The sequence below is a fragment of the Lissotriton vulgaris genome, chromosome 10 (genome assembly GCF_964263255.1).
Source record: "Lissotriton vulgaris chromosome 10, aLisVul1.2, whole genome shotgun sequence".
Classification (NCBI taxonomy): domain Eukaryota; kingdom Metazoa; phylum Chordata; class Amphibia; order Caudata; family Salamandridae; genus Lissotriton; species Lissotriton vulgaris.
The window spans coordinates 373916889-373942985 of record NC_141698.1 but is presented as its reverse complement, the minus strand read 5'-3'; the positions used below and the strand labels follow the sequence as shown (position 1 = coordinate 373942985).

General features: G+C 43.5%; 1 protein-coding gene across 1 annotated transcript in view; it reads right to left on the bottom strand.

Moving 5' to 3' along the window:
• LOC147685285 (alpha-N-acetylgalactosaminidase-like) overlaps positions 1-26097 on the bottom strand; it is a 250557-nt gene that overhangs the window by 73577 nt on the left and 150883 nt on the right. Inside the window, exon 6 of the mRNA XM_086941199.1 lies at positions 24695-24856. Within this exon, the coding sequence (XP_086797325.1) occupies positions 24695-24856 (162 nt within the window). The remainder of the gene's footprint in view (positions 1-24694; positions 24857-26097) is intronic.

Here is a 26097-nt window from a genome sequence, read left to right as displayed (position 1 = left end):
TGCACCTAATCTTTGTCTCCTTGGAGACCTGCTCTGCAGAACCTGCATTTATAAAATGTCAGTAGAAAACAACGGAGCTGATGCCGCAGTAAATGCGACTCAGCAAGGTCCCGATGGTACAGGGACTACTGAACCGGGTGCGATAATCATCCCGGCACATTTAAGAAAATCTATAACGTCAAAACTTATAGAAGATGGACTGACCACACAAGATGGCACAGTCGTCTTCGTGATAGAGGCACACGAATATCAGCAGACAGAGGTATTCTATTCATGGATGAGATTTCCAGCGGCAAACGCTGCAACACATGAGTTCCACTATTATAAAATAGAGGATCCACCGGGAGAGTACGCTCCTTTCGAGGAGATTGAAATCCCATTAAAATTCCATGAGCACCTGCTCTGATTTAATGGCGCCCAGGCTCGGTCCACTAGGTAGACCAGGAGCAACGTGGCCGGTTCTAGCCAGCTAAACACCACATCCGGACATTGATAAAATGTCTAGAGAAGAACTTTTAGCACAGCTAAAAACATTATTAAAATACATAGGCAATTAGTCCAATATGTAATGCGGACTGCTACAGTCCAATCAGCTGTTAATGTACCACAGCTGACCCTTCATCAGGGGAACACCAATCAAATTACACCACAGAACATACAGTCATGTCTTGGTAAAACACCCATAAAACGGGAACAAATTCCTTTCTGGTTAGCGCAGAAAAATACTCAAATAGAGGCAGTATTTCCAAATACTACCCCTATTGAGAAACATAGGATCCTGACCATCTGCCTTCCTATGGGGGTCGCACCACATGTGGAGGACTGTGACACTTGGGGTACAGTCTTTGCTTCCATTTACACAAAAACACATGGTGTCCCGTCAATGGCGGTAATACCAGAAGTACTAAAACAGATTCAAAATGAATACGGTCCAGAACCTGCTTTAACTCTTGGTATGAAATTACTAAAAGACTTCAAGCAGGTCTCGGCTATATTACTAGCCTATATAAAAGGAGAAGCAGCATCTCTGGCGATCCGCCAGAAGTTGAAGGAAACAGATATAACAGATCAACCAATTGAGCTTGCCAGAATCATAGAAAAATGCTATGAAGAATTAGGTAGAGACAGCTTGGGTGGAAAACCAGTAAAGCCCCAACTGCTCGAAAATCCTGAACAATTATTTATTAAAAATAATTGAAACACTCCTAAAAAGAGCTGGGATGGAAATAAACAATCCACTCCCAAGGAAAAAGTTTTCCAGTCCAGAGGAAGGTCTCCTCGACGGAGGGAAAGACTCGAGAACACCAGTCTCCCCAGAGGGAGCCCTCTGAGAAAAGATATAACCTCAGAAAAAGGGATAATTTGAAGAAGCCTGATAGATATCAAAGTATTGATACACGTCCCTCTCGATCTTTTTCGCAGAAATCGGAAAGAAGAGGACGGTAAGACCCGGGAGAGCACACCAAGTCCAAAGACAAGGAACCTGCTCAGAGTAAAAAATCTCAATTTCCAAAAAAGAAGGTAGCCAGTATTAGAGTAATCGAACATGCCGAGAATACTGAGGACACAGTTGAAAAACGGGGAGTGGGCACAGACAATGCTAGACAGTGCAGCAGAAATCAGTATAGCCCGCAAGATCCTGATGAGTCATCTGGAGACAGTGGACACGAATGAAAACATTCAGGTTGAAACTGCCGACACCAGACTTAGCGAGCCCCATAAGATATACGAAATAACATTGCATATAGAGGGTGATAAGACTAGGAAAATAAGGGGTCTATTTTGGGATAAACTCTCAAAAGGCTATGATATTCTGTTAGCTGAAAAAGATTGGCCCCCAGAGTTTGTCAGGGAGTGCCCTCGTGGCGAAGAAATGATTATGCCTGCCTTCTCGAATCACATTCCGGTTTACAAAAAATATACTTATGCAAGGAAATGGGCAGTGGCCCAGGAACCAGCATTATATAAAAATCATGTAGGATGGGATGAGGACTCTCCTCCTCACAAAATCCAGTTAAAAAGTCAACCAACTGCACAAAGGCAGTATCCCATTAAGCAAGAAGCTAAAAAACAAGTCAGGGAGATTTTAGATCAACTTGAATACCAGGGTGTGATTGAAACATGCACCTCTCAAATGAACAATCCTTTGTTTCCTGTCTCCAAACCAGACAATTCATATCGTCTAGTTTTGGACTACAGACACCTTGATGCATGTTGCAAAACATTTGCAGTACAAAATTCGCATAGTGCTGCACTAATGAACAACATAGTTAGGAAAAACTATAAAACGACATTAGACATATCTAATGGTTACTTTTGTCAAAACATTGCACCAGAAAGCAGATACTTGACCGCTTTCTCAGTAATGGGGTCTCAGAAAAATTTCTGTAGGCTCCCGCAGGGGTTCAAGAACAGCCCAGGACTATTCTCAGCCAGAGTAACAGAGTTACTACAAATGTATGATGATGAGGCATTATCTTATGTAGATGATATCTATCTCACAGACGACGACTTGGAGACTCACTTGAAAAGAGTGAACACCATTATACTTGGGTTCGCAGCAGAGGGTTACAAACTCAACTTTAAAAAGTCCTGAATTGCCCATCTGACAGTATTATTTTTAGGATACAAATTATCAAGTGAAGGGAAACGCCTAGCGGACAACTTCTTAGAGAAGTGCGCTGTACTCCAAGCTCCAAAAACGCTGAAGAACATACAATCGATTCTAGGTTTCCTGAATTTCGGTAGAACTTACATTCTAAATTACGCAGAGAGGGTTAAACCTCTCTACGAACTAATTAAACCTGATTTTAAACAAATCAATTGGACTCAAAAACACACAGAAATGTTGAGATCACTGCAAACAGACATGTTAGCAAAAACAAAATTAGATACACATGACAACACACGCAATCTTGTAATCCGAGTCATCCCAGGAAGATGCGGATTCACGTACCTGACCTCTAATGAGGGAGAAAAGGTACCAATAGCTTACAAATCTCACTTGTACACACAAGCGGAAAAAACATTCAGTCCAACAGAAAATACTGTGAAAGCAGTAGAAATTGCATTAGCGAATGAACGAGAACTAGCACATGGTAGAAGGATCAATATCCTCACAGCAGAATCCGCCTTCGAGGCGCTATTCAGCCCAGTAAACCTGCCTAGTGTCACTGGATCTGAAATGGATACAGTGTGTAGATTCTCTAGGAGCGGAAGATGTGAAATACTATTTCGCCCCGCAATTCTAAAAACTGAATGATTTAGAATATGAAGAAGAATATCCTCTGCCAATCAAACTTCTGCCTCTCCCACAGTACGCCTGTATAATCTATACAGATAGATTCGTACAGCATTTCAACGTAGAGAACAAATCCTACGATGCAGCCTGTGCGATTGTTAAAGGTCGTTGGCTGTGCGGTAAATTCAGACCGAAAATAACAAAAACTGAATCAGTAAGGTACTGTTCGGCTCAGCGAGCTGAAATCAGATCTTTAAAGATGGCGCTTGAAAATGCAGAACGTGAATTCCCGACACTAATCGTGTGCGATTCGCATTTTTGCGTCAACTCTTACAATAACAAGTTACAGAGCTGGATTGAAAATGATTAATAAGATGACACAGGTGCCACAATAAAGCATAAATTGCTCTGGAAACAGGTAGCTCTTTTACAGAAAGAACTACAAAAGACTCACGTGATACACACTCTGAGTCATCAACGTGATGGCGTTCACGTTGCAGGGAATTCATTGGCTAATACAGCCACAGCGGAAGCAACTAAACCGGCTTCCGTAGCCACAAAAAAGCGTGCAGAAAAACACATAGACGGGAAAACCATGCTGGCAGTAAAAACGTCCGTAAAAGGCGACTGTGCAGCACTACCCGTGAACTATCCACTCAATTATGCATACGTAATCGATGCAAACTCTGTTCCTTTTGCTCGAATCCCTGGAGTGGGGGATAGGGTAATTCCGAACAGGAACCGAAGAGGTTTCCTATTACAGGAAGCAGATATGGTGTTGGGTCTGAGACACCAAACAATCAGGGACTCTGAGAGAATTGGAATCAGAGTGCTGGTGGCAGGAAATGAGTGAAGGTATTCATGAGTTTGCAAAAAACTGTGAAGACTGCAATAGAGATCGCAGTGGAGAACCGGCAAGTGTAGTGTCAAAAGCCCTAATAGAAAGCATTAGGCGATCTATCCGCGCTATCAAACTAGAGAAACGCGTCCCATTGTACATCATGAAGGCTAAATCCACTTAAAAAATGTGGCCTCCAGCGCTCGGCTGACGCCAGAACGGTTATAAAAGATCTGCGAGTCTTTATCGGCACATACGTAATTTCCATGTTCCATTCTGACCAGGGTCCTGCTTTTAGCTCTGGAGCTTATAAGGAGGCAATGGCCAGCATGGGAGTTGGCTTGCGGTATTCTTGTCCATCACACCCCGAAGGGAACAGTGTGGTAGAAAGAAAAAACCGTGACATAAAGCAATCTATAACAGCGAAGGTATTAGGTTCGGGTGCTGGGTGGGTCAAACATTTAATAAGTGTCCAGTTAAGCCTAAATAACTTGCCAAGAAATTCTCTAAAAGGTTTCAGCCCATACGAACTATTGTTCGGAACTAGAATGCGAATTCAGGACTTAGATAGTCAGGTATCAGTGGTACAAGATAAGAAAACAGACTTTGACATCAAAGATCGTTTGGCTGTTTTACAGGACTTGAACGAAACAAGAAAATCCTTAAGCAACATAAAGTTAAAGCAACAGCCACTACCACTGACGAGGCACCACCAGCCCCAGCAAGGCCTGTCTGGATTCCAAAGATTGGGGATCTAGTCAGAGAAAAAATAGCGGTGAAGAAGGAATTTGGGCCTTCTTACAGAAAAGCAGTACCTGTCTTAGCAATCAAAGGAACAAGATCAGTAGTACTACCGCCCCTTGCTGGTAAAAAGGAGAACAGAGTTGTATCAATCGACCTGGTAAAACCACAAGCATGTGGCCTATAATCAACAGTAGGCCCAGTGGACTCCCGAGAAACAACAGAATACCCAAACTTGCAACAATTCAAGAGGTTCAAACTGTAAGACTAATCACATTCGATCAGCCTGCAGTGCACAGAGAGGGACTATGCAATAATGCCATGGAACTCGTGCCTCTTGAGACACAGATTGAAACAGTTCGTCAAGAAACACCAGTCTACAATGATGTGGCATCAGAATGTGCCACCGAAAGACAAATTGAAAGAACAATTCCAACAATTGACAGAACTGCCTCTGGCTACTTCATCAACTTCGATAAATTTTCTGAGGATCAAAGCAACCTCGAAGTGATGCCAGAAACAAAAAAGACTTTTAAAGAAAAAGCAACAGAACTCTTTCATCGACTCAAGGAAATTTAGCTTATTTCTCCATGGTTAGAGTTCTGGTTTGGTCTAGGTATATTTTTCCTCCTGCTTTGGATCATCATGGTACTTTGTTTGGGAAAATTCATTGAGGGAAAATATAGTACAATGAACACAGCAAGTCAGAACATCAACTTAGTCCTCAAACCACACAGATCATCCCACGTGAAGAAAAGAGAACTGTCAACCGTAAATGTCACAGCCATTCCAATACCCGGTGGGGTAGTATGGGAGAAAACTGACTATGAAATATATGGTCCGGTCGAGATCCTGAAGTATCCTCATCAATTCAAGGTTTCCTTAAGTGACTTTGTAAAACCTAGCACATTCTCTGATGATTGGGACTTTGAAAGTATTAATAATATGATGTCTGATTTAGTAATGTCAGCTAGATTCACAGATCATGACTATTTACAAGGTTCATCTAGTTATGAACAGATGTTCTGCTTCACAGACTATGGTGATCATTATTTGCATAAATCTGCACAGCCTAGAAATGTTTTTAAGTATAACCAATGGGAACATTGTGCTACACCACCTAAAAGCAGTTCTAAAACATTCTATGAGAAATTTCAGTACTTCTCAGGGTTTAACACCAGTGATGCAGAAACGTTTTATTACAAACTGTTAGATAAAGCAGGATTGAAAACAATGCTGACAAATACTAAATTGATATATTCAGAAGCATTTTATGAAAAAATGATGACATTTGGTTTTGATTATTGGAAAAATAACATTGAAACAAAAACAATCTGGGGTACAAAAGATTGGCAGGTACAAGGCCTAGAAGCACTATTTCGAGCCTGCATGATCTCAGAACAAATTATGTTTTTAAATGAAACAATTCATCAAACAACTTGTCTTGGCCTAGGTAAGATTAAAGACCTAAACAAACCGTCTATTCCAAAGCCAATACCTGATAATGCAACAACAGATATTGAGATAGACGTAACTAAAATTTTACATTTAAACAGAACACATCCTGATTGGAAAAAGTGGTTAATCTGGCCTACTGACACAAACAACTGTCAAGATAGATTCCTGAATAAAACACAGGGGTTAACAATGACCAGACAAGACTCTAGATACTCCCAGAGACAAAATCCAGGGATAGTAACAACATACAGTGTAGGGAAGCTGTGCCTTGAATGGCTAGAATCATCCACACTGGCTGAAATTAAGCAACACTTGTCTTTACTTAAAGAGAGTGCTGATTTGCGCGATTTTATTATGGGACCACGCAAACAGCGTCAGAAACGATTCATAGTGGCCAGCATCTATGCTGCATACAACGAGGCTTGGAAAGTCACGCAAATTGAAACAGCTGAAAAAAAACGAGAAATTGATCGTATTAATTTGGAAAAATCACTTTCTGTAGTGGGCAATGGGTTAATGACTCTGTCCTCCAGAATATATTCGTTGGACAATATTGTATCATCTGCCATATATATAATAGACAGAGACTTGCTAATGTTACAGCATGGCCAGTTGCAATTACGTTCTATTGTACAATTAGGCTGGGCGCTGCAAAATCTTCATTCAGGCTATGTGCCTTGGCGTTTAATCAACACAACGTCATTGTTTTCCATCTTTAACCTTGCTGATAAACAAATCAGCTTGGCACAGAAAGGAGCAGACTATACAATCCTGAGCATCGAAAAACTTGAGAGATTACCATTGACAATGTCAGAAAGTCCTGTCATTGAATGGATAATACACGAGATTATCACAATTTCGATAACAACTTTCCAATTTAAAAATTGCCTTGAATACATACCTACTGGCCAGTATGAACGATTGGGTAAAGGATACATTAAGTCAACATGGAAATTACCATACACACACACACAGGCTATAGTGACAGCAACAAAAATTTATTTCTTAGTGGTGAGAACTGTAAACATTCACTAAGCGGTATACTTTTGTGCCAGGGTATTAATTTACACGGAGCCTGTGAAGGAAATTCTAACAACCTTTCATGCCACCAACTTGTCACACCTGCAACGCAGATAGAGCCTTTCTTTATGCAACTCGCAAATGGGAGTTACATTCTAATAACGGATCACAGATGTTGTGGCCTTTTGCCAGGAAAAGCCTATCTCGTATGTGTAACATCCATGGTCAAATGCTGTATGCAAGCATTGTTTCCAAACGGCCCTGGAGACACTGAGACTCCCTTATGGCCTCGTTTGAATTTCTCTTCTATACGAATTGATACTTTAAGCAGAATGAAGTCTGTGCTTTTGCAGACAACAGTGCCCATCACGTCATCAAAAGAGACGTATGAACTCCAGGTTGCAAGGACAACTTCAGAGATTCATGACCTTTTATCAACAAATTGCCCCGTGCATTTCAAAGAAATGCCTTGCCAACTCTTTAACATGTCTAGTGCCACAGGCATCCCAGGCATATTTAAGACGATTTTTACAGGACTGCTAACACCATTTCAAGCAATTCTAGGAATCATTCCTAATTTTCTCCGCTCAGTCTTTGGCGGCATACCCCTATTTTTGGGACTTGTAGCAGGCATTTTATTTTTGACCCTCCTGCTCCAATATGGCAAGCCAAAGCTCAGACATGACTCCTACAAGGATGGAAGAAATGATCCTAGCAATCCGCTACCGGGACAGAATAACTAGAGTCCTTGGATTGGCCAGGCTGAGAGATCTAAACATGACCTGGTTTCTTTCATTCAGGCCGATATGGCAGACTTGCATCTTACCTGTGCTTCGATATATGCTATGCGGAGATGAGTGCGTGTTGGACATCTGTCTTGCACTTCCATCAGCAGTACCAATGGATATCGATACTTTGCTAAGTCTGATAACGGCTCACGCATTGTGTTGTTCCCAGCGGCTACCAAGCACGATGACGGCATTTGTTGAGACTCCTGTGCTATGACTAGGTGGTAACAGTGGAGCGAAAAATAAAAGCAACATCACCCAGGTACGACCTTCTGTGAGCATTGCTGATCCAGACTTTGATGACAGCAATCATTCTCACACCTGCCAAGTTACAGCGCTATCGAACTTGGTCAAACTGTCACCTGATTTTGTAGACCAATTCTTTGAGAGCCTGTCTGATATGATGTTCTCACCCGAACTGAAACAATAATTTAGAATAGCATTCCGACACACAGCGTTCCCATGAACTCTGAATTCGGCCTTCAGTTTTGATCAACAAAAACTGCTAAAAAGCGTTGGAACTCTATTTCCCCCGTTCAACAAGAATTTTTTTGAATTGAACACTTTTTAAAAATAATTACCTTTTTTTGGCACGAAAATTCTTTGCTTAAAGTAGACCTATTCATAAAGAACAGAAGCTTCTACTTCTATTTTTAGGTAAATCTAGAGACATAATACCTTTACATGAGCCTCTAGCACATTTTACAGCAATGCATTTATATGTGATGAAATTATCTCGCCCTTCTTTTCTGTATTAAGAGATATTTCATGTGTAATTTTTTTCGCAAAAATCGTTCATTGATTACATATGCTATAATTTTGAATGATTTCTATGCTTAAAGACGTACAGTACCAAAATTACCACGTATTACGAATACGCCATTTCAAATGCAAATATGTATTTTGGGGTGGGTAATGTTACACATGCATCTTTTGCTATAGTTTTAGTAAATTGATGGACATAAATTCGTGGAGTGGGTGTCGCATTCTAATCTAGGACCCTGATCAATACAGTGACCTTATGCCCCTATACGGCTATAATCCATTTATTCCCCTATATTGGCATAAACGATCAAGAGTAATATTTCAGAAACTCGTCTCTGGCCTAACACGAACAGAGCCACATTTCAGAATCACTTCCTCTGCAGCTCATTAGAGCAAATGACACAGCAGAAGCCACTATCTAAGATTCCTAGATTACACTCCGAGTTCTTCAACAAGATAAAACTCAGCATCCTGGGAAAGCCCCGCTTGCTATGTTTTGAGTAGTAATAGAACTCTAATGAGCACTAAGAGACAATCACTTCCTAGTGACATCTTTATTGACGTCTTATGTCCAAAAACTTACGTCAAACCAGGCACCTTTCAGGTATAAATATTACCAACGTTGCCTTAAGCAAACGCTGCCTCGCTGATACTGATGCTATCGCTGCCACAACGACATCAGCGAACGATGGTGTGGTGCACATATGAGCAGAACAGCTGTCCCCTTCAGAGCTCAGCAGATGCAAGCTGCCCATGGACGCTGCCCCTCCTCTTCCTCGACGCGCTGAGAGAGACGCTGTCTTTTCTCCTGCCGAGAAATCCAGCTCCGGCGTTTCCAGCCCACTCTTGCGAGTGACTGGGATATCGAGTCCCTGGAAGGAGATACCAGACCTCCAACATTCTATTTCAGAGGTATGGTGTTGATTAAATCCTTAGAGAGAATTCTTGAATCAAACCTTGGCAAAACCAACTTAACTAAAACTGCTGCTTACTTACTCCTCCCAAGTATTAGGCTTAGGTCAGGTACACTGGGTTAGGCGTAGTTAGAAGCACCAGTTGAGTACGTTAGCTAAATATATATATGAATGTATATATGCTTTATTCATTTTAAACCATTGTATGGCTAAGAAACCATATCAATGCTTTTACAGTATTATTTCGCAATACTCATTTTACTGTACGCACTTTTTATAATAACTAGTCTTGCAATTGTGGCAATTCATTTCTCTTGTACGAGAAGAAAGACTGTTCAATAAATAATACCTTTTTATTGAAAACACCCGTCTCTCTATTCTCTGCATATTGGTGAAAGTAATCTGCACTAAACTGACTGAGTAAAATAACTGTCTATTGTTTCACACGACTCTAGAGATTGACTCTTATTCTAAGGAGCAAAGTTGTCATGTTTATGCGGTTGTTGGAAAACTGAATCCCTTCTTGTCTGTACCAGGGAAGCTGATCACTTCCTATTCAGTCAAGAAAGTTTCCAGTGACCCCTGAGCTAGTTGGTAACAAACCCAATTAAGTTTAGCATAGCCAGTGGAGACCTGGAAGATCCGCACTTCTACGTCCATACTACTGTTTATGTTATTCCAATGCGCAGGGCCTATTGGGAAAATAGGAACTACACTACAGCTTTACACATAGACCACTGTCTCTCTTCAGCCTATCACCCCCAAAACGGATGGGCAAATGGAGTGAACCAATCAGACCCTAGAAAAATATCTGCAATGTCTTTTGAGCACGTTCAATAGTGATTGGGTACAAGCTCTCCCCCTTGCGGAGGTCGCCTACAACAATACAACACATTCAGTCTCCAAGATCTCTAATTTTTTTCTTTTCTAATTGGTATCACCCTAAATTATTCCTACCCCTCATTCTTCCTTTCTCTACCTCAGGGATACCTGCTGTCGCAGAACATCACACACAGCTCATATCAATATGGAACCAGGCTAGGCAAGAATTACAAGAGGCAAACGAACATATGAAAACAAAATCAGACAAACAGATGCCCTGCCCCCGACTACAGGGTGGGAGACCAAGTGTGGTTAGCTACCAAAAACTTCTGACTATCAGGACCCAGGAATTTACAACCCAGGTATATAGGGCAATATAAGGTAACGCACCTCATTAATCCTGTAGCCGTAAAACTAGAGATGCCACCAGAAATAGAAAGTTCACCCCGTTTTTCATTCTTCTCTGATTAAGACATATGAACCTTATTCATGTCTTGAACCTCCACCCCTCCCATTAACATAGAAGGAGAACTGGAATATAAGTCAGACGTATAGTTGACTCACGGAGGCATAGGGGAAAATTGCAATATCTGATGGATTGGGTGGGATACGCTTCAGAAGATAGGACTTGGGAACCGCTGATCAAGTGCATGGTCTCCTGTTGTACAGAGGTTTCATGCTTTACAACCCTCTAAACCTCAACCAGTTACTAGGCCCTTGGGGGGGAGAGGACTGTTACCTGTTAGGCTTCCTGCACTTTGTCGCTTTTTCCTAGGAAAGCACTATCACTCCCATAATGCACTGGTGCTGGTGATCGGGTTGGGTGCATTCCCCTGCTGCACTGAGGAAGCGTGAACAGCTGACCTCGAGGCCTTAAAAGAAGCTTGCTCCCGTTCTCAGGTGCGGGCTTACTTCCTCTTTGTGGAGCACTCCCCCCTGCACTGGACTGTTCCTTGTGGACTCCCCGTGGAAATTCCTAATCCCTTGCTGGTCTTTGAGCTACAATCGGATTGTCCTCTGGACTTGTTTCCTGATCCTTTCGTCTGCCGCGTGTGTGAAGCTTCCTTTCTCTCATGCTTCCTTCACTGCGGTTTGGGCCCCTCCTGATCGACCTGACACTCAGCTCTATCCCTCCTGCATCTCGGGATCTACGCAGTGAGGAGTTGATATTTTGGCAACGTTCCTTGGACTTCTTCTCTATCTGACCCAGCTGGGACATCTCTCATTCAGCGCGAGGATGCACTGCAGACACCCTACGGTACCGCTGCCTTAGCGCAGCTCAAGCTTGTCTTTTTGCCGCTGACCGCGTGACCCGCAGGGGAACATGGGCGGGACAGCGCTTTAGTCCCACCCGGCAACCTATGGGGCGCCCCTCCCCGCATCCACCTCTCACCGGCCAGGGGGAGGGTTTACCTGTGGGAGGGGTGACCCCGCTACTTATACCCCGGCGGCCGTAGCTTGGCCCCTCTCCTTCCTGTGTCACCCGCGGCTCTGCGCTGTTCCCACCCTGAACCCTGACCCAGCGACTAGAGTGGCGGAGCTAAGTTTTAGAATGTTGTAATGGTCTTCTTTGTGTTGCAGGCGGAGTTACAGGGCGATCTGGAAGCAGACGGGTACAGTTAGGGTACCTCTGCGACAGAAGGGTACAGTAAGGGTGCCTGAGCCAAGGACCAGGAGCCGAAGGAGGTTCCGGGAAACCGCGACGGCGCCCCGTTAGTCCTTCGGGCGGTCGGGGGGCCTGAACCGATTGGGGGGGTGCCACACGGCTCCGCCCTAACAGGGGGGCGTGAGTATAACAAAGATGGTAATGTGCTGCACCGTCAGAGCATCGACTCGCCGTGCAAGATGGCTCCTTAGGCATGCGGGACAGCGAGGGGCTGCCTGCTTTGGATCGCCCGTAAGATGGCCCACCATAAAGTCATATCTGTGTTGTATGAAATAAACCTGCAGCAGTTCTTTCCCACAAATATGTCTCCTGAGTTTCCTTTGGGTGGGAATTGTAATTGTGCATTGTACAAGCGGGCGGGAGCGAATGGCACTGTGGGCACTATGTTTAACCTACGCAAGCCTTGGACTCGCGGTTACGTGTTAGCCTCTTGTCTCAGCCAGCACTGCTTTTGTTTTTTGTGTACTCCTGTATAAACGTGGGGCATGTGGCAATACAATAACGCACTGTGGAACTCGGAGGTCAATGGTTGATTGTGCCATTTTTTTTGTCCTTTTGAATCCCACAACATTATTAAAGAGCATTACTGCATGGAAGTTCCTGCAAATCCAGCAACAATAAAAGCTGCTACTGCAACAGTGTATTTGCCCTGATGGCAGACGTATGCCTATAACTCGTTGCTTTGCTGCCTCACATGCTCTACAATGTGACAAGCCAAATTTTTTCTTCCTTCGATTTACAGAAGTGAACCCTCATCATACAGGACACACCCCTGTCTATCTGTGAGTATGAGATGGTACACAACCTGCATTTGCAGACCTTTGCTTTTGTAATAAATCTATCTCACTGTTGCGAGAGGAAAATCTACTTAACCCTTGCCACTTCTCTTTCTCTTCTTTTTTATTTTCAACTTAATACAGTGTTGGGACAAGAACTCCCGGTTCTCGGTCCTTCCTTCTGTTGGCCCTCTTGAAGGTCTTCCCTGGTAGTCCTTGTTGTAATAAATACATCCATTCCATGTAGTTTCATTATGTAGATGTATTTCAAGTCAAGATCTTATGCAGAGCCCCACCAGGAGCAGCCTCCCTGCTGCTCAGCCCTTCCTCCAAATGACACTCTCTCTCATACAACATTCCATAACCATCTCTCACACCAATATTCCACTCCACAGACACACAGGCTGAGCAGCAGGTATAACACATCTCCCTTTCTTAATACAAGTAAAAGTCAACTGCAAAAGAATCACAATAAAATAGATGCATGTATAAGATGGCAATATTAATAGAGCGCGGGGCAGGTTTCGAAGTTAAAGAAGCGGTTTAACTGCAAAGGTGAACCCAGAAAATTATCACTGCATTTCATTTGACATGAAAAAGAAAAATAATGCAAAGTACGCACAGTACAAAGGAGGCAGGCAAACGGGCTGGCAGACACAAAGATGGAGGGAAAATCCTTTCATCCATAGCATCAACAAAGCAAGCAGGAGCATTTAACTCTGTAAATCACGTAGGCCCTTTACACGCTGTGACCAAACAAGGTACTCCTTAGCAAATCACCATGGGAATCAGGGTTGGGGACTGCTCACAGCAGAAACAGGCAGGCAGCAAAGCAGGCAGGCAGCAGGACAGACAGGCAGCATGACAGGAACATATCTTCCTAAACAGGAGGGTAGGGGAAGAAAGCCCAATGGAAACTGGCACTTACGGGTTGGGGCGACCAATAGAGTGGTCACTGGTGGGGCTCAGGGGTGCCAGCTTCTTGAAGTATGCAGTTTGTAGTTTCTGAAAGGATTCCTTAGTAGTAGTTCATTTAACTTGTACACGTAGGTTCTTCCATAAAACGTTGCTTAAACAAAAAAGTTAAATTTAAAAAACACTTACCTTTTGCCAGACTCTCCTCTTTGGTCTCTTCACCCGCTGCCTTCTCATCTGCTTCGGTAGCAGAAGGAAGGAGGAATCACATAGTCTCCCTCCCGTAAGCCAATCACATTGTCATGGCCGGGAATCCTCATGATCGTACGTTGCTATAATGGTCCACCTCTCGACCCCACCATGGTCTAAATAGTACACTCAGACTCCACAAGTGGTCAAGTGGGGGAAGGGAAGGAAGGGGACAGCAGGGAGGGAGACCTGAAATTACAACAAGACAGATATCCACAATAATGCTTCACTCAATCGTTTCCTATTCTACCCTGACCTCTCTGGAGGTATAAGCAGCCCATAGATATATCTATATCCCCACTAGTACCTGTAAAGAAAGAAAACGCCTCTTCTAGCTCCTGTGAGATTTCTGTGGGTTGGAGTATGAAGATAAATCTGGTGGAAGAATATCTTTTATCAATAGAGTGCCCAAAGGTAAGCAACGACAAGTAAAGGTTACGTACCCATAAATCATCTACATACCATTCATACTATTTTATATGCTGAAACAGGGGGTGGAAGAGCCGTCCATTTGCTCTCTCTCTCTACCCCTGTTACTAGACAAAAAAAATAGAGAAAACCACAAATGACTCCAAAACAATAGGATATGTAAAACAGCCAACTAAAGGAAAGAACACAATCCTGTATTCTCCCTCCCCCAATGTGTTTTGAGCAATGCTGTATTACACTAGTCTCTATATCCAAACAAAGAAGAGAATATCCAGCCGCCTATAGTTCCTGGTGGAAATTAAAAATAAATGTTTTGTAGTCTTCTTATCTGAGACAATAATGGCCTTCCCTGCATGAACCGATGTAGGTTTGTCAACAGGTAAGGTGGATTTGGGAAGTCCTGCCCCTTATGCGATTCTCAGGAATAGCATTTAAACAGTTAAACCAAAAGATGCTATCAACCGGGATAACGTGAGTGGGTGTTGTAGCTTCCTCCACGCTGTCAAGAATACTGGGAGCAAGCTTTTTAGAAAGGCCAAGGCAAGACAGCACTGGTCTATTCTAAGGAGGAGAGCCTTCATTGAGGCCTAACAAATAATTCTTGCTCCGCAAGGAACAGACACGGGGTTCCGCCAACTGAGCAAACCGTAATAACAATGCCACACACTCGGCAAGGAATGCTTCCTCCGCAAGGACTGAAACGGGGTTCCGCCAACGGAGCAAGCTGGATTAATAATGCCACCACAGAGAGAAACAGAGCAATAACTGCACAAGGAAGGAACAAACAGTTGGTGCGTATAGCAATCTTACCAGTATCCTCATCCCCAGAGAAGCTCCTTGGGGAAAAACCTACGGCCCTGGAAATGTTTATCACGGAGAAAGCTGTACGCGCGTCATCACGTCACTGCCGCCATGACGCCGCTGTTCATGGGAATTGTAGTTTCCTGGGAGGCTAGGTCCTTTTAGCGCGCCGAGACAGTGTTCTTTGGGTGCCCCTCTGGTGGGCTGCAACACACATCACTGCAATGCAGCGTTGAGATTGGCCTGAATGCCGTGATTCTTCGCTCAGACAGGGAATGGGAGGCTGAGCATTTTCCTCACAAGGCAGTGCATTACAGCATGGTGGGAACATACAAAGTGCGCATGACTAATGACTGTTTGGGCGGCCTAAATGCGGTCATGTGCACTCCTCCACAGGTAACCACATCCCCATCCTAACCCAGCCTGTAGTGAAAAATAATAATATCTAGGTTATTATCATTGTATTTTTCTGCTGCACTGCTCTTAAAGCATTGGGGAAATCCTCCTCCGCCTTACCGGAGGAGCCGCTACTGCTCCTGACTAGAGTCTCAGGGACAGAAGGTTCCCACAACCTTGACCCCAGGACCTAGAATCTTCGATGTGGGAGTCCTACCTGCCAAGTGGTGATGCCCCAGCGCTGGACCCTTGGAAGTGGGCCTAAAGCTGCTTTTCCAGCCCATCTGCGAATCAAGCTTAACAGATGAATCTCATCTGTCTTGCGGCGCAAACCAGAGCCAAACCAACTCATCCCCTCTGCTGCAAGGATATACCAGTGCAGACTCCTCATTGACCTTGCAGCTGGCATCAGTACCGGTGCTGTGCAAAACTTCTCTGACACAAGTCCTCGTCAACAGGATCCTCAATGACAATGCAGCTCTTTGGAACAATGCATCGCCTCCGCTGTGCAATGAATCCTTGATGTAGGACCCTGCAGCGCTGCGCAACCAAGATTTGAGGTACTCTTGGTCAACAGGCCTAACAAGGGCCCTGTATCCGGCACATGCACCATCATGGTCGGCCAGAACATGTGATTTTATCCCAGTCTGGTGCGACAAGATGTCACAGTTGGCGCGTTGAGCTTTTTGGCACTGTATTTACTGAAATGTGTAAACATGCTTATCTCCAGTTATACTGATTGGATTTTTGTCATTTTGGTCTCGTTTTATTTACTAATGCAATCTATATTTCTAAGTGTGGGATTGTCTTGTGTTATGTTTTCACTTTATTACTGTTTTAAGGGCTGCATAAATACTTTACAATTTGTCTCTAAGTGAAGCCTGACTGCTCTGTGCCATGCTACCAGCGGATTGAGCACAGGTTAATTTGGTATTTGCTGACAAGGATTGCAGTATCTGTTTGAGTACGGTTTCACCAACCTCAGCCAGTAACCCAGTTTCTCACATCAGACCATCCAGAGGTTTTCTTCAACCAACTGACCAACTTATGTTTAATAATCAGCCAGCCGTCTCCTATTAACAGCTAATGGTGGAAATTTCTCTAAAACAATTGCATGAGGTGTGCGATCAGGTGGCGTTGAAGGTGAACCTCATTATTTACGTGAGTACTTCAAATGGTACTGAGTCTTTGTTGAGATTGCAATATTGCTTCATTGTTAGTCCTCCCCGAGGAAATTTGCGTATTTATCATTACAGATTATACCTGAAGTAAATATGTTGGGATAAGGAACAGTTATTGTCACCAGGCAAATTGTATCTAATTGTAGAATTACTTGTGATCTTTGACCAGCAAGAAGAACATGCTGATTGTTGTGCTCCTTCTTCGGGTGTGATCAATGTGAAGGGAGAATTATTCACTCATGCTTTAATCCTATTTTGGACATCCAGATGAAAATCCTTCAACTTTGCCTTTAAGGTTATAAAAAAAGGACGAGCAGTTCTCGATTAGGGTAGAATGCTATTAGTCCAATTCAGATTTTTCAGACCTGCCCACTTGACTTGCTTCAGAAAGATGTGAGCTACTCTTTTTATTAACCGATGATGAACGGGGATTTCCACTCTCCTATATCTTTATGGTTCAAAGGTACTGCCAACATTTCCATTTTCTTTTAGGTGGAGGTGGGATTAAGGAAGGTTGAAGGCAATGAATGACTTCAATGCTATCAAATTGATTACTTTGGATAGTACAAGGATTTCTCATGGACATTGCAGTGGAATTATTAGTCACACCCTCTCGATAAGCAGAACAAATGCAGCTTCTCTCCACCGCTGGGCTAGCTGCCACTATTTGAACAGTAACCTCCTTGGCCACAGCTGGAGCTTCCCTGCAAAGGAGCGAATGAGTGTCAATTCTCTCACCAAGTAAACGGATTTCCGTATTGATTGCCACATAACTGTAGTGAGATAGTTAGTGATTGAGGTTTAGACAACCGCGTCCTTTAAGGGTAGATGGTTTTATTTTACCCATAACAATGGATTAGGAGCTGTCCTACCTTAATTACTGGTATCCTCTGAAAAAATGCTCGCTGCCAGAAGACAGAAGAGGAAAACCAAAGGAAGTGGCCATGCCCTGACTTTACTGGGTGAAGACAGCCTACCCTTGGCCTGGGTGGCGTCTAAAGATTGTGCTTTTTTGTGCTGGTTTCAGGGCTTTTCACTCTGCCTCCTCCTTTCGAGGGATCCTGGAGCTTGAAGTCCGTAGAGCCACAAACAACAAAACATACATCCTGTGCAGCAGGAATGATGCTTGTGCTTAATAGCACTGGTGTCAGGGCTTTTCTCCTCTGCCCCCTTCTTGTGAAGAATCCTAAAGCTTAGAGTTCGCAGTACCCCAAACGATAAGACACACATCAAAAATCTAAACTCCAACATACATTTTAAAAAATACATTTGAATTATGCATACTCATTAAAATGTCTGCATCCTGTGAATTAAAGTAAATTAATTAGATTTTAATAAATGTTCTTACATTAATTTATACATTAAAACAGATTGCGTATATATATATATATATATATATATATATATATATATATATATATATATATATATATATATATATATATATATAAATATAGATGTCATGTGATCAAGGGAGGGATCTCCCAAAACGCGTCATGGCGACATTGGCAAAAATAAAATATTGCACTGAAAACATTTTGGGTCCACGCTGGTCTTTTCAAGGTTATTGGAGCAGTAAGGCGACGAAGGAAAACTATCCGAAATGCATCATGCCACTACCAATAAAGTCTGCTGCCTGAAGCAATCCTGCGTGTGTGCCCGGCTCTTCTTTCTTCGAGGGGCCTTGGATGTTCATATTTCGGTGCGTGGCCACTATGCACCTGGGCGCCCCATCTTACAAGCTGTGCTGTGGTGAAAGTGGCGAAAAACTTGGCTTTGTTTTAATGAACTTGAAAACTGCAGCGCCGCCGCTTTCAGTAATTGAGTGCTCCATTCCGGGACTTCCAGGGAGCTAGGAGGCGGCAAGATGATGGATTGTGGGGGCAACAGACATGCCTGGAACGAAGGTGGGACTGGTAGGAACGAAAGGACCACCCACATGGGGGAGGGTACTTACCTTGTCTCGAATCCCTGCCAGAAAACACCAGAAGTCTTCTGCCTATCAGAGCAGAGCAGGCATTTTTAAATTGGATTCCAGCAGCACTGTATCACTGGAAAGGCATCTGACGAAGGAAAACTATCCGAAATGCATCATGCCACTACCAATAAAGTCTGCTGCCTGAAGCAATCCTGCGTGTGTGCCCGGCTCTTCTTTCTTCGAGGGGCCTTGGATGTTCATATTTCGGTGCGTGGCCACTATGCACCTGGGCGCCCCATCTTACAAGCTGTGCTGTGGTGAAAGTGGCGAAAAACTTGGCTTTGTTTTAATGAACTTGAAAACTGCAGCGCCGCCGTTTTCAGTAATTGAGTGCTCCATTCCGGGACTTCCAGGGAGCTAGGAGGCGGCAAGATGATGGATTGTGGGGGCAACAGACATGCCTGGAACGAAGGTGGGACTGGTAGGAACGAAAGGACCACCCACATGGGGGAGGGTACTTACCTTGTCTCGAATCCCTGCCAGAAAACACCGGAAGTCTTCTGCCTATCAGAGCAGAGCAGGCATTTTTAAATTGGATTCCAGCAGCACTGTATCACTGGAAAGGCATCTGACGAAGGAAAACTATCCGAAATGCATCATGCCACTACCAATAAATTCTGTTGCCTGAAGCAATCCTGCGTGTGTGCCCAGCTCTTCTTTCTTCGAGGGGCCTTGGATGTTCATATTTCGGTGCGTGGCCACTATGCACCTGGGCGCCCCATCTTACAAGCTGTGCTGTGGTGAAAGTGGCGAAAAACTTGGCTTTGTTTTAATGAACTTGAAAACTGCAGCGCCGCCGTTTTCAGTAATTGAGTGCTCCATTCCGGGACTTCCAGGGAGCTAGGAGACGGCAAGATGATGGATTGTGGGGGCAACAGACATGCCTGGAACGAAGGTGGGACTGGTCGGAACGAAAGGACCACCCACATGGGGGAGGGTACTTACCTTGTCTCGAATCCCTGCCAGAAAACACCAGAAGTCTTCTGCCTATCAGAGCAGAGCAGGCATTTTTAAATTGGATTCCAGCAGCACTGTATCACTGGAAAGGCATCTGACGAAGGAAAACTATCCGAAATGCATCATGCCACTACCAATAAAGTCTGCTGCCTGAAGCAATCCTGCGTGTGTGCCCGGCTCTTCTTTCTTCGAGGGGCCTTGGATGTTCATATATATATATATATATATATATATATATATATATATATATATATATATATATATATATATCAAAGTCAAAGTCAAAAAAGCTTTATTTCGATAAAAGTCATTATCATAAAAGCAGCTCAGTGTATAAAAAGTTACAGTTAAGAACAACAGTAATAAATGTAAAAGATTTTATATCTCTGTTCCAAACATTTAGAAAATACAATAATTTCAATAAAAATGTTTGTTCAATGTTAGACTAGGCAGCTAGTTAATTAAGTTTTGCAAGTTAAGCAATTATGGCAGTATTATCAATTTAAGAAAATTTTTCTAAAAAAGAATTAAACAGATTGTTTTAGCTTTTTGGCTCGAATAGCCCAGGCCCAGGATAGGAATTTGGCTAGGGCGCAAGCATAGGGTACACTACTGTCCGAAATAAGTATCCTGATTGCCACATCATGACTCCTAGTCCCCAGCTGACGGCATAGGTTTTTGAGCCAGACCCTCCTTGGAGTGGCGTACTCGCCGCACACAAACATAAAATGTGCTAGTGTTTCCGGTTTAGCAAGACACGATGGGCATAGCTCAGACATTTCCATACAGGATTTCCATCTTTTAGTGAAGGTGTTAAGTGGTAGGGTTCCCATTCTAAATCTGAAATACAAAGCCCTATCAAAGGGTTTTCCAATTGCATCCAAGTACAATTCCCGCCTGGGACAGTCTTTGAACCTCAGAAAGTCCTCTGTTAGCCTGCCCAGGGAGGTGTTAGAGTTTCTTTGAGAACAAATCTAGTCCCAATAGAGCTTTTTAAGTGTTTGCTTTGGGGGCGAAGTTCTATTTAGCCATGATTCAAGTTGACCCAACTTAGTTAATAAGCTTTTCATGTCCTTTAGCCATTTGATTTTATACCAGCTTGGTGATGACATGATTTCCTTGAGGCCTCTGGCATAACCGCTTAGTTCTTCTACCCGCCAGATGCGGGCCCATAGTAATAAGGGGCGAAATTTCGCAATTTCGCCAATCTGGGTGCAGCCAAGGTCCATAAATAAAGGAAGTGTCGGGGTGCCTTGTGGAAGGGACATTATTTCTCTGCAGAATTTGTTCTCAGATCTCTGCAGAGCATCAGTGGACGAAGAACCCCAAAGTTCCGCCCCATAGAGGGCAGAGCTAACACCTTTAGCTGTGTAAATCTCAAGGACTGTTCCTATAGGCCTTGTTGTACTGGAGCGTTGCTCTCTCAAAAGGGCACCTGTAATCCTTTTGTGGCTCAACAGCATTTTATCTAGGTGTGGCGTCCAGTCCATTTTATCCGATAGGCGTATCCCAAGGTAATCGAAGACCTTTACCCTTTCCAGGAGCTCAGCGTTTAGGGTGGGGGAACGCACATGTTGTTTCGGTGGATTGAGGACAAGGTACTTCGTTTTGTTTGTATTTATTACCAGACCTCGTTTGGTACAAAAGGATTGGAAATTGTCTAGAAGTCTCTGGAGTCCCATTGGGGATTTGGAGATTAAAAGCGTATCATCCGCGAAGAGGAGGGTTGGTATGCGTTCGCCAGCCAGGGATGGCTCGTCAGATGGATGTTTGAGGAGATGCTCGACCACCCCATTAATGTAGAGAGAGAAAAGGGTGGGAGCCAGAACACATCCCTGGCGGACTCCTCTCTCGACCGGAATACTGCCCGTTTTCTCCCCTCCAGGGCCCCACCTGACTTGGGCAAAGCTGTCTTGGTGCAATCTGGCTAATAAGGATAGTAAATAATGTGGCAGCCCCATGTCAGCAAGTACTTTCCATAATAAGTCCCTAGGTACAAGGTCAAAGGCAGTCTTTAAATCGATAAACGCGAGATAAAGACTGCCCTTGCCTATAACCACAACCTTCCAGTATACCATCATGAGCCTGAATGCTTGCTCAATCGTTCCAGTGCCCACTCTAAAGCCTGCTTGGAAGTCGGAAAGGATTTTGTTTTCTTCTACCCAATTTAGGATTCTAACTAACAGGACTTTGCCGACAACTTTTTGGCTGGTGTCTAGCAAGCTGATCGGCCTATAGTTAGATATTTATATATAATATATATATATATATATATATATATATATATATATATATATATATATATATATATATATATATATATATATATATATATATATATTGTAGGTTTGTTGGGGTGACCAAGGTAAGCGGCACTCAAACACAACGTACTTTTCCCCACTGAAAGCTGTTTATTGGCATGCATCGCTTCATTCCTTCATACAGACTGCCACCTGACGCGTTTCGTTTCACTTCTTCAGAGGCACAGCAGTCACTGAAGCAAACAGGGCCACCTCCTTCTTTGTATATGTATTTATTTTTGCAACTATTTATAATAACAGGCTTTTATTTCATATAATTTAGTAAGAGGTTTTATTTTAAGTTCCTACTTCCATTATTTTCTGTGGTAAGTTGTTGCAGCACCCGTGGCTGGCCATGTGGGATGCTGGACTAACAACAGGTCTGATCTGGAGTAATTTACTAGTGTTTTCGGTTCCTTCTTGGCTGTAATATCTTTTAACATTGCAGTTTATGAATAGCAATGGCTTTACTCTTTTTTGGGTGGGTGCATGTCCCTCCCTCAACTTCTCCCTGACCCTCTCTAAACCCCTCCTTACTACTTTATAAACCCCTCCCATGTAGATGCAAGTATGCGCCTTGTTTTGGCTACAACCCGGTTCCCTCCATTTAATACTAAATAATAAATGTACATGTGTGAAGATCTCCTCATAGATATGATATGAGAGGTGGAGATTTACACTTGTAGGTTAGGGAATAGCATTTGTTAGTACATTTAGTAGTACTATGGAAGTACTACTATGCACACTGCAAAATGCAGTTTGTGAATAGGCCCCACTTGTGGGCTTTTTCTCAACTGTGGGTCAGTACAGTGATGGCTCATAAATGCCAGGCTCCTTAGAAGGGTAATTTTAGGTGCACCCAACTTGGGGGCCGATTAGGATGGTGGTAAATCCGCATCCTCCGGGCCGGTGGAAGCCCCCGCCGGCCTGGAGGATGCGGATTCACTGCCTTGGTTTGTGAAAACACCACCCGCCACATTACGATGGCGGTGGGATCAGCGGCGGACAGCAAGTCTGTTGCTGCTGATCCGCGGTGGTTGTACGCAGATATGGTGGCGGTGTCTGCAAGACACCGCCAGCCATATCACGATGCAGGCGGAAACATGCTTTTCCGCCGTGGAAAAGCATGTGGTCTTTTGGTTTTGGGGGCCCGTTGCGAGCCCCCAGGGTGTTGGGGGGTGCACATGGGGGATACCTATGGTACCCCACTGCTTTGCATGCACAAGGTGGCAGGCACCACGCGGTGCCTGCCAAGTTGTGCATGCCAAACGTAAACATGCATATTTTACATTGCGGCGGGTGCTGCTTAAAAGCACCCGCATAAATAAAATATATGGGATGTGACCGCCAGGGTGGCAGTCACATCCTAATTGCAACGGAGGGACTGCCGCTGCCCCTGCGATCGGTCCCTCCACCTCGGGGCTGGCGGACGGACGCAGGTCCGTCTGCCATCCTAATCGGCACCTTGGTTCAGTGAAGTCAAGGAACACAACTAACATGCATCTATTAAACCTTATCATATATTTTTCTAGAGAAAAAAATGGAAAGTCATTATTTCTATAATAATTACATCATTAGCACTGGCAAACATAAGTAACTTAATGCTAAGAAATTATTAAACACTGTGTAATAACAGTGTAATACCATCTTAAATCATCTTATGTGTGGAAATGTACTCAGTGATGTACCTCTCCCCTTAATTGTCTTAATTGAGCGAAGCCCTCACTTTGGGCCTCATTTACTATATTTTGATGCACGGCAGAGCAGCAGGCCTTCCTGCTTCGCTGCCATGCGTCTAAATAAAAGGGCAGGAATGCACCGTATCTACAGGATACCGCACATTCATGTCCTTCTCCCCTGTGTAGAATGCAGCACACATAGAAAGAGCGAAAAATCGGGAGAAATAAAGGTACTTTCCCTAGTTGTGCCACTCCTACGCCTCCCAAGGTAGGATTCTGATGCATCACCAGGTTTACGACACCTTATAAATATGTGAATGTGTCAGGTTACCTGGATGTTGCGTGGGAACACCCACAGTAACACTCATAGAAAGACCCTTTCACTTAGAGTAATGCTTGAGAGGGGCCCATATTTACAAGGCCATGAAAAGTCATGCATGGAGACTTTATGTGGCCTTGTACATATGGGCAGGCAGACTGCGCCACCAGTCTAAAAGCAGAACAGAAACATTATTGCTGAACCTAAGCATTACAAGCATATTTAAAAGCATTCCTCAAGCATATAAAACATTAAGAACCTGCAATCGTTCAGGGCATAAGAAACATTTCTAGTCAGGATCAGGGGCCAAAGGTCACAGGTCATAAAGGTAAAAACCCACAACAAAATCAGTTTAATCTGGGAGCACATAGACCCTAGTAATGGTGTGTAATCTCAGTATTTCTACCACATTTAATGTGAGCACTTTATCGAAACAGAAGCATAGATCTATGGTATTTTACCATATCTGGGTCATTCCATCTCCCTGGTCCAGCTGCAGGCTGCAAGACATCTTGATTCTTTCCATACCATTCAACAATATTCAGGACACTGTCCCACGAGTCTTGGATATCACCATAGTTCCGCCACATGTTACAGATTTCTCCAAGCAATGTATAGTTCACCTACACAGGAAAAAAAGCATATACATGAACAGGAAGTTCCACTTGTTTATGTCAGTCACCACATTAAGCAAAATAGCTGTTTTTACCCCACGCTTAAACTTAAATGTCTTGTATTTATTATGTTTCAATTTATACTCTGATTTATTTACTAATTTAAATAATGATTTAAATGTTGAGGCAATGTACAGTGGTAGAATACTACAGGTAGCGCGCATACATAAGCGTTAAGAGTGCCCTTTTACATGGTAACTTAAAGGGTGCAAGAGTGAAGTAATCAAGCACAGTAAAATTCTGAAATGCAAACACCTGGCAACAACAATGGTACAGTAGGGGACATTAGTGAATAAACTGGTCAACAATAGGGTAAAGTTCTTCTGTCAACTAAGGCTCTCAAATCAGGTTATCTAGAAAACTAATGAACTCTAAAAAGTATTCAGCATTGTGGGTTATAATTAGACCCACCTACAGGTCATACACAACAGGCGTAGTGTAGTGGGACCTTCAATAGAAACATTAATTGTGCGTAAAACAAGATGTTTCCTGGTCTCTTGTTCCTCTCTTAGGGTTAGAAGCTTTTCAGTTTGATCTTGAAGCTCTCCTGTCTCTACAGTAGGTTTTTTCCTAATGCAAATGTGCAGGGGTTTCAGAGATTAAAAAAAAAACTCTTGAGAAGACCTGCTTCAGTGTTTTGCGTTTTGTAAACCATGCAAATTGCAGGCACTGTCCTCTTGAATCTGGACATGCATTCTCCTGCAGAGATCTGAAATTTCAGTCCAAGACATTTTGGAGTGTTGAATTGGACTTCTTTGTAGGTGTTTTTACAAATGTAATTTATTGACACCTTTCAAGGCCAGCAAAATTCTTTTGATACATAAGTCATGTGAAATTTGCAGATGGTGCCTTTAACCCCTTGTGCGCTGGCCGAATTTTCGCTATGTGCGGGCGAAATGAAGAGTGGGAAGGGTCCGGTCCGCCCCTGGGCTTCTTCCATACACGCCCACCGTGACGTGTTAAAGACTGGCGGCGATCCGCAGCACGCAGGGGGTTAAGCACATGTCCTAGTGCAGGGAAACAGCATTTGCAACGCTGGTAATACCACGCAGGTAGGTTACAACGCGGACGTTAAATCGTCTGCATTGTTACCTCACATAGCATTACATCGCAAGTTGTTTCTACAACTAGCGCTAGATGGCGCTCAACACCAGGGAAGGTGGTGGATTTTAAATCCAACACATTCCCTG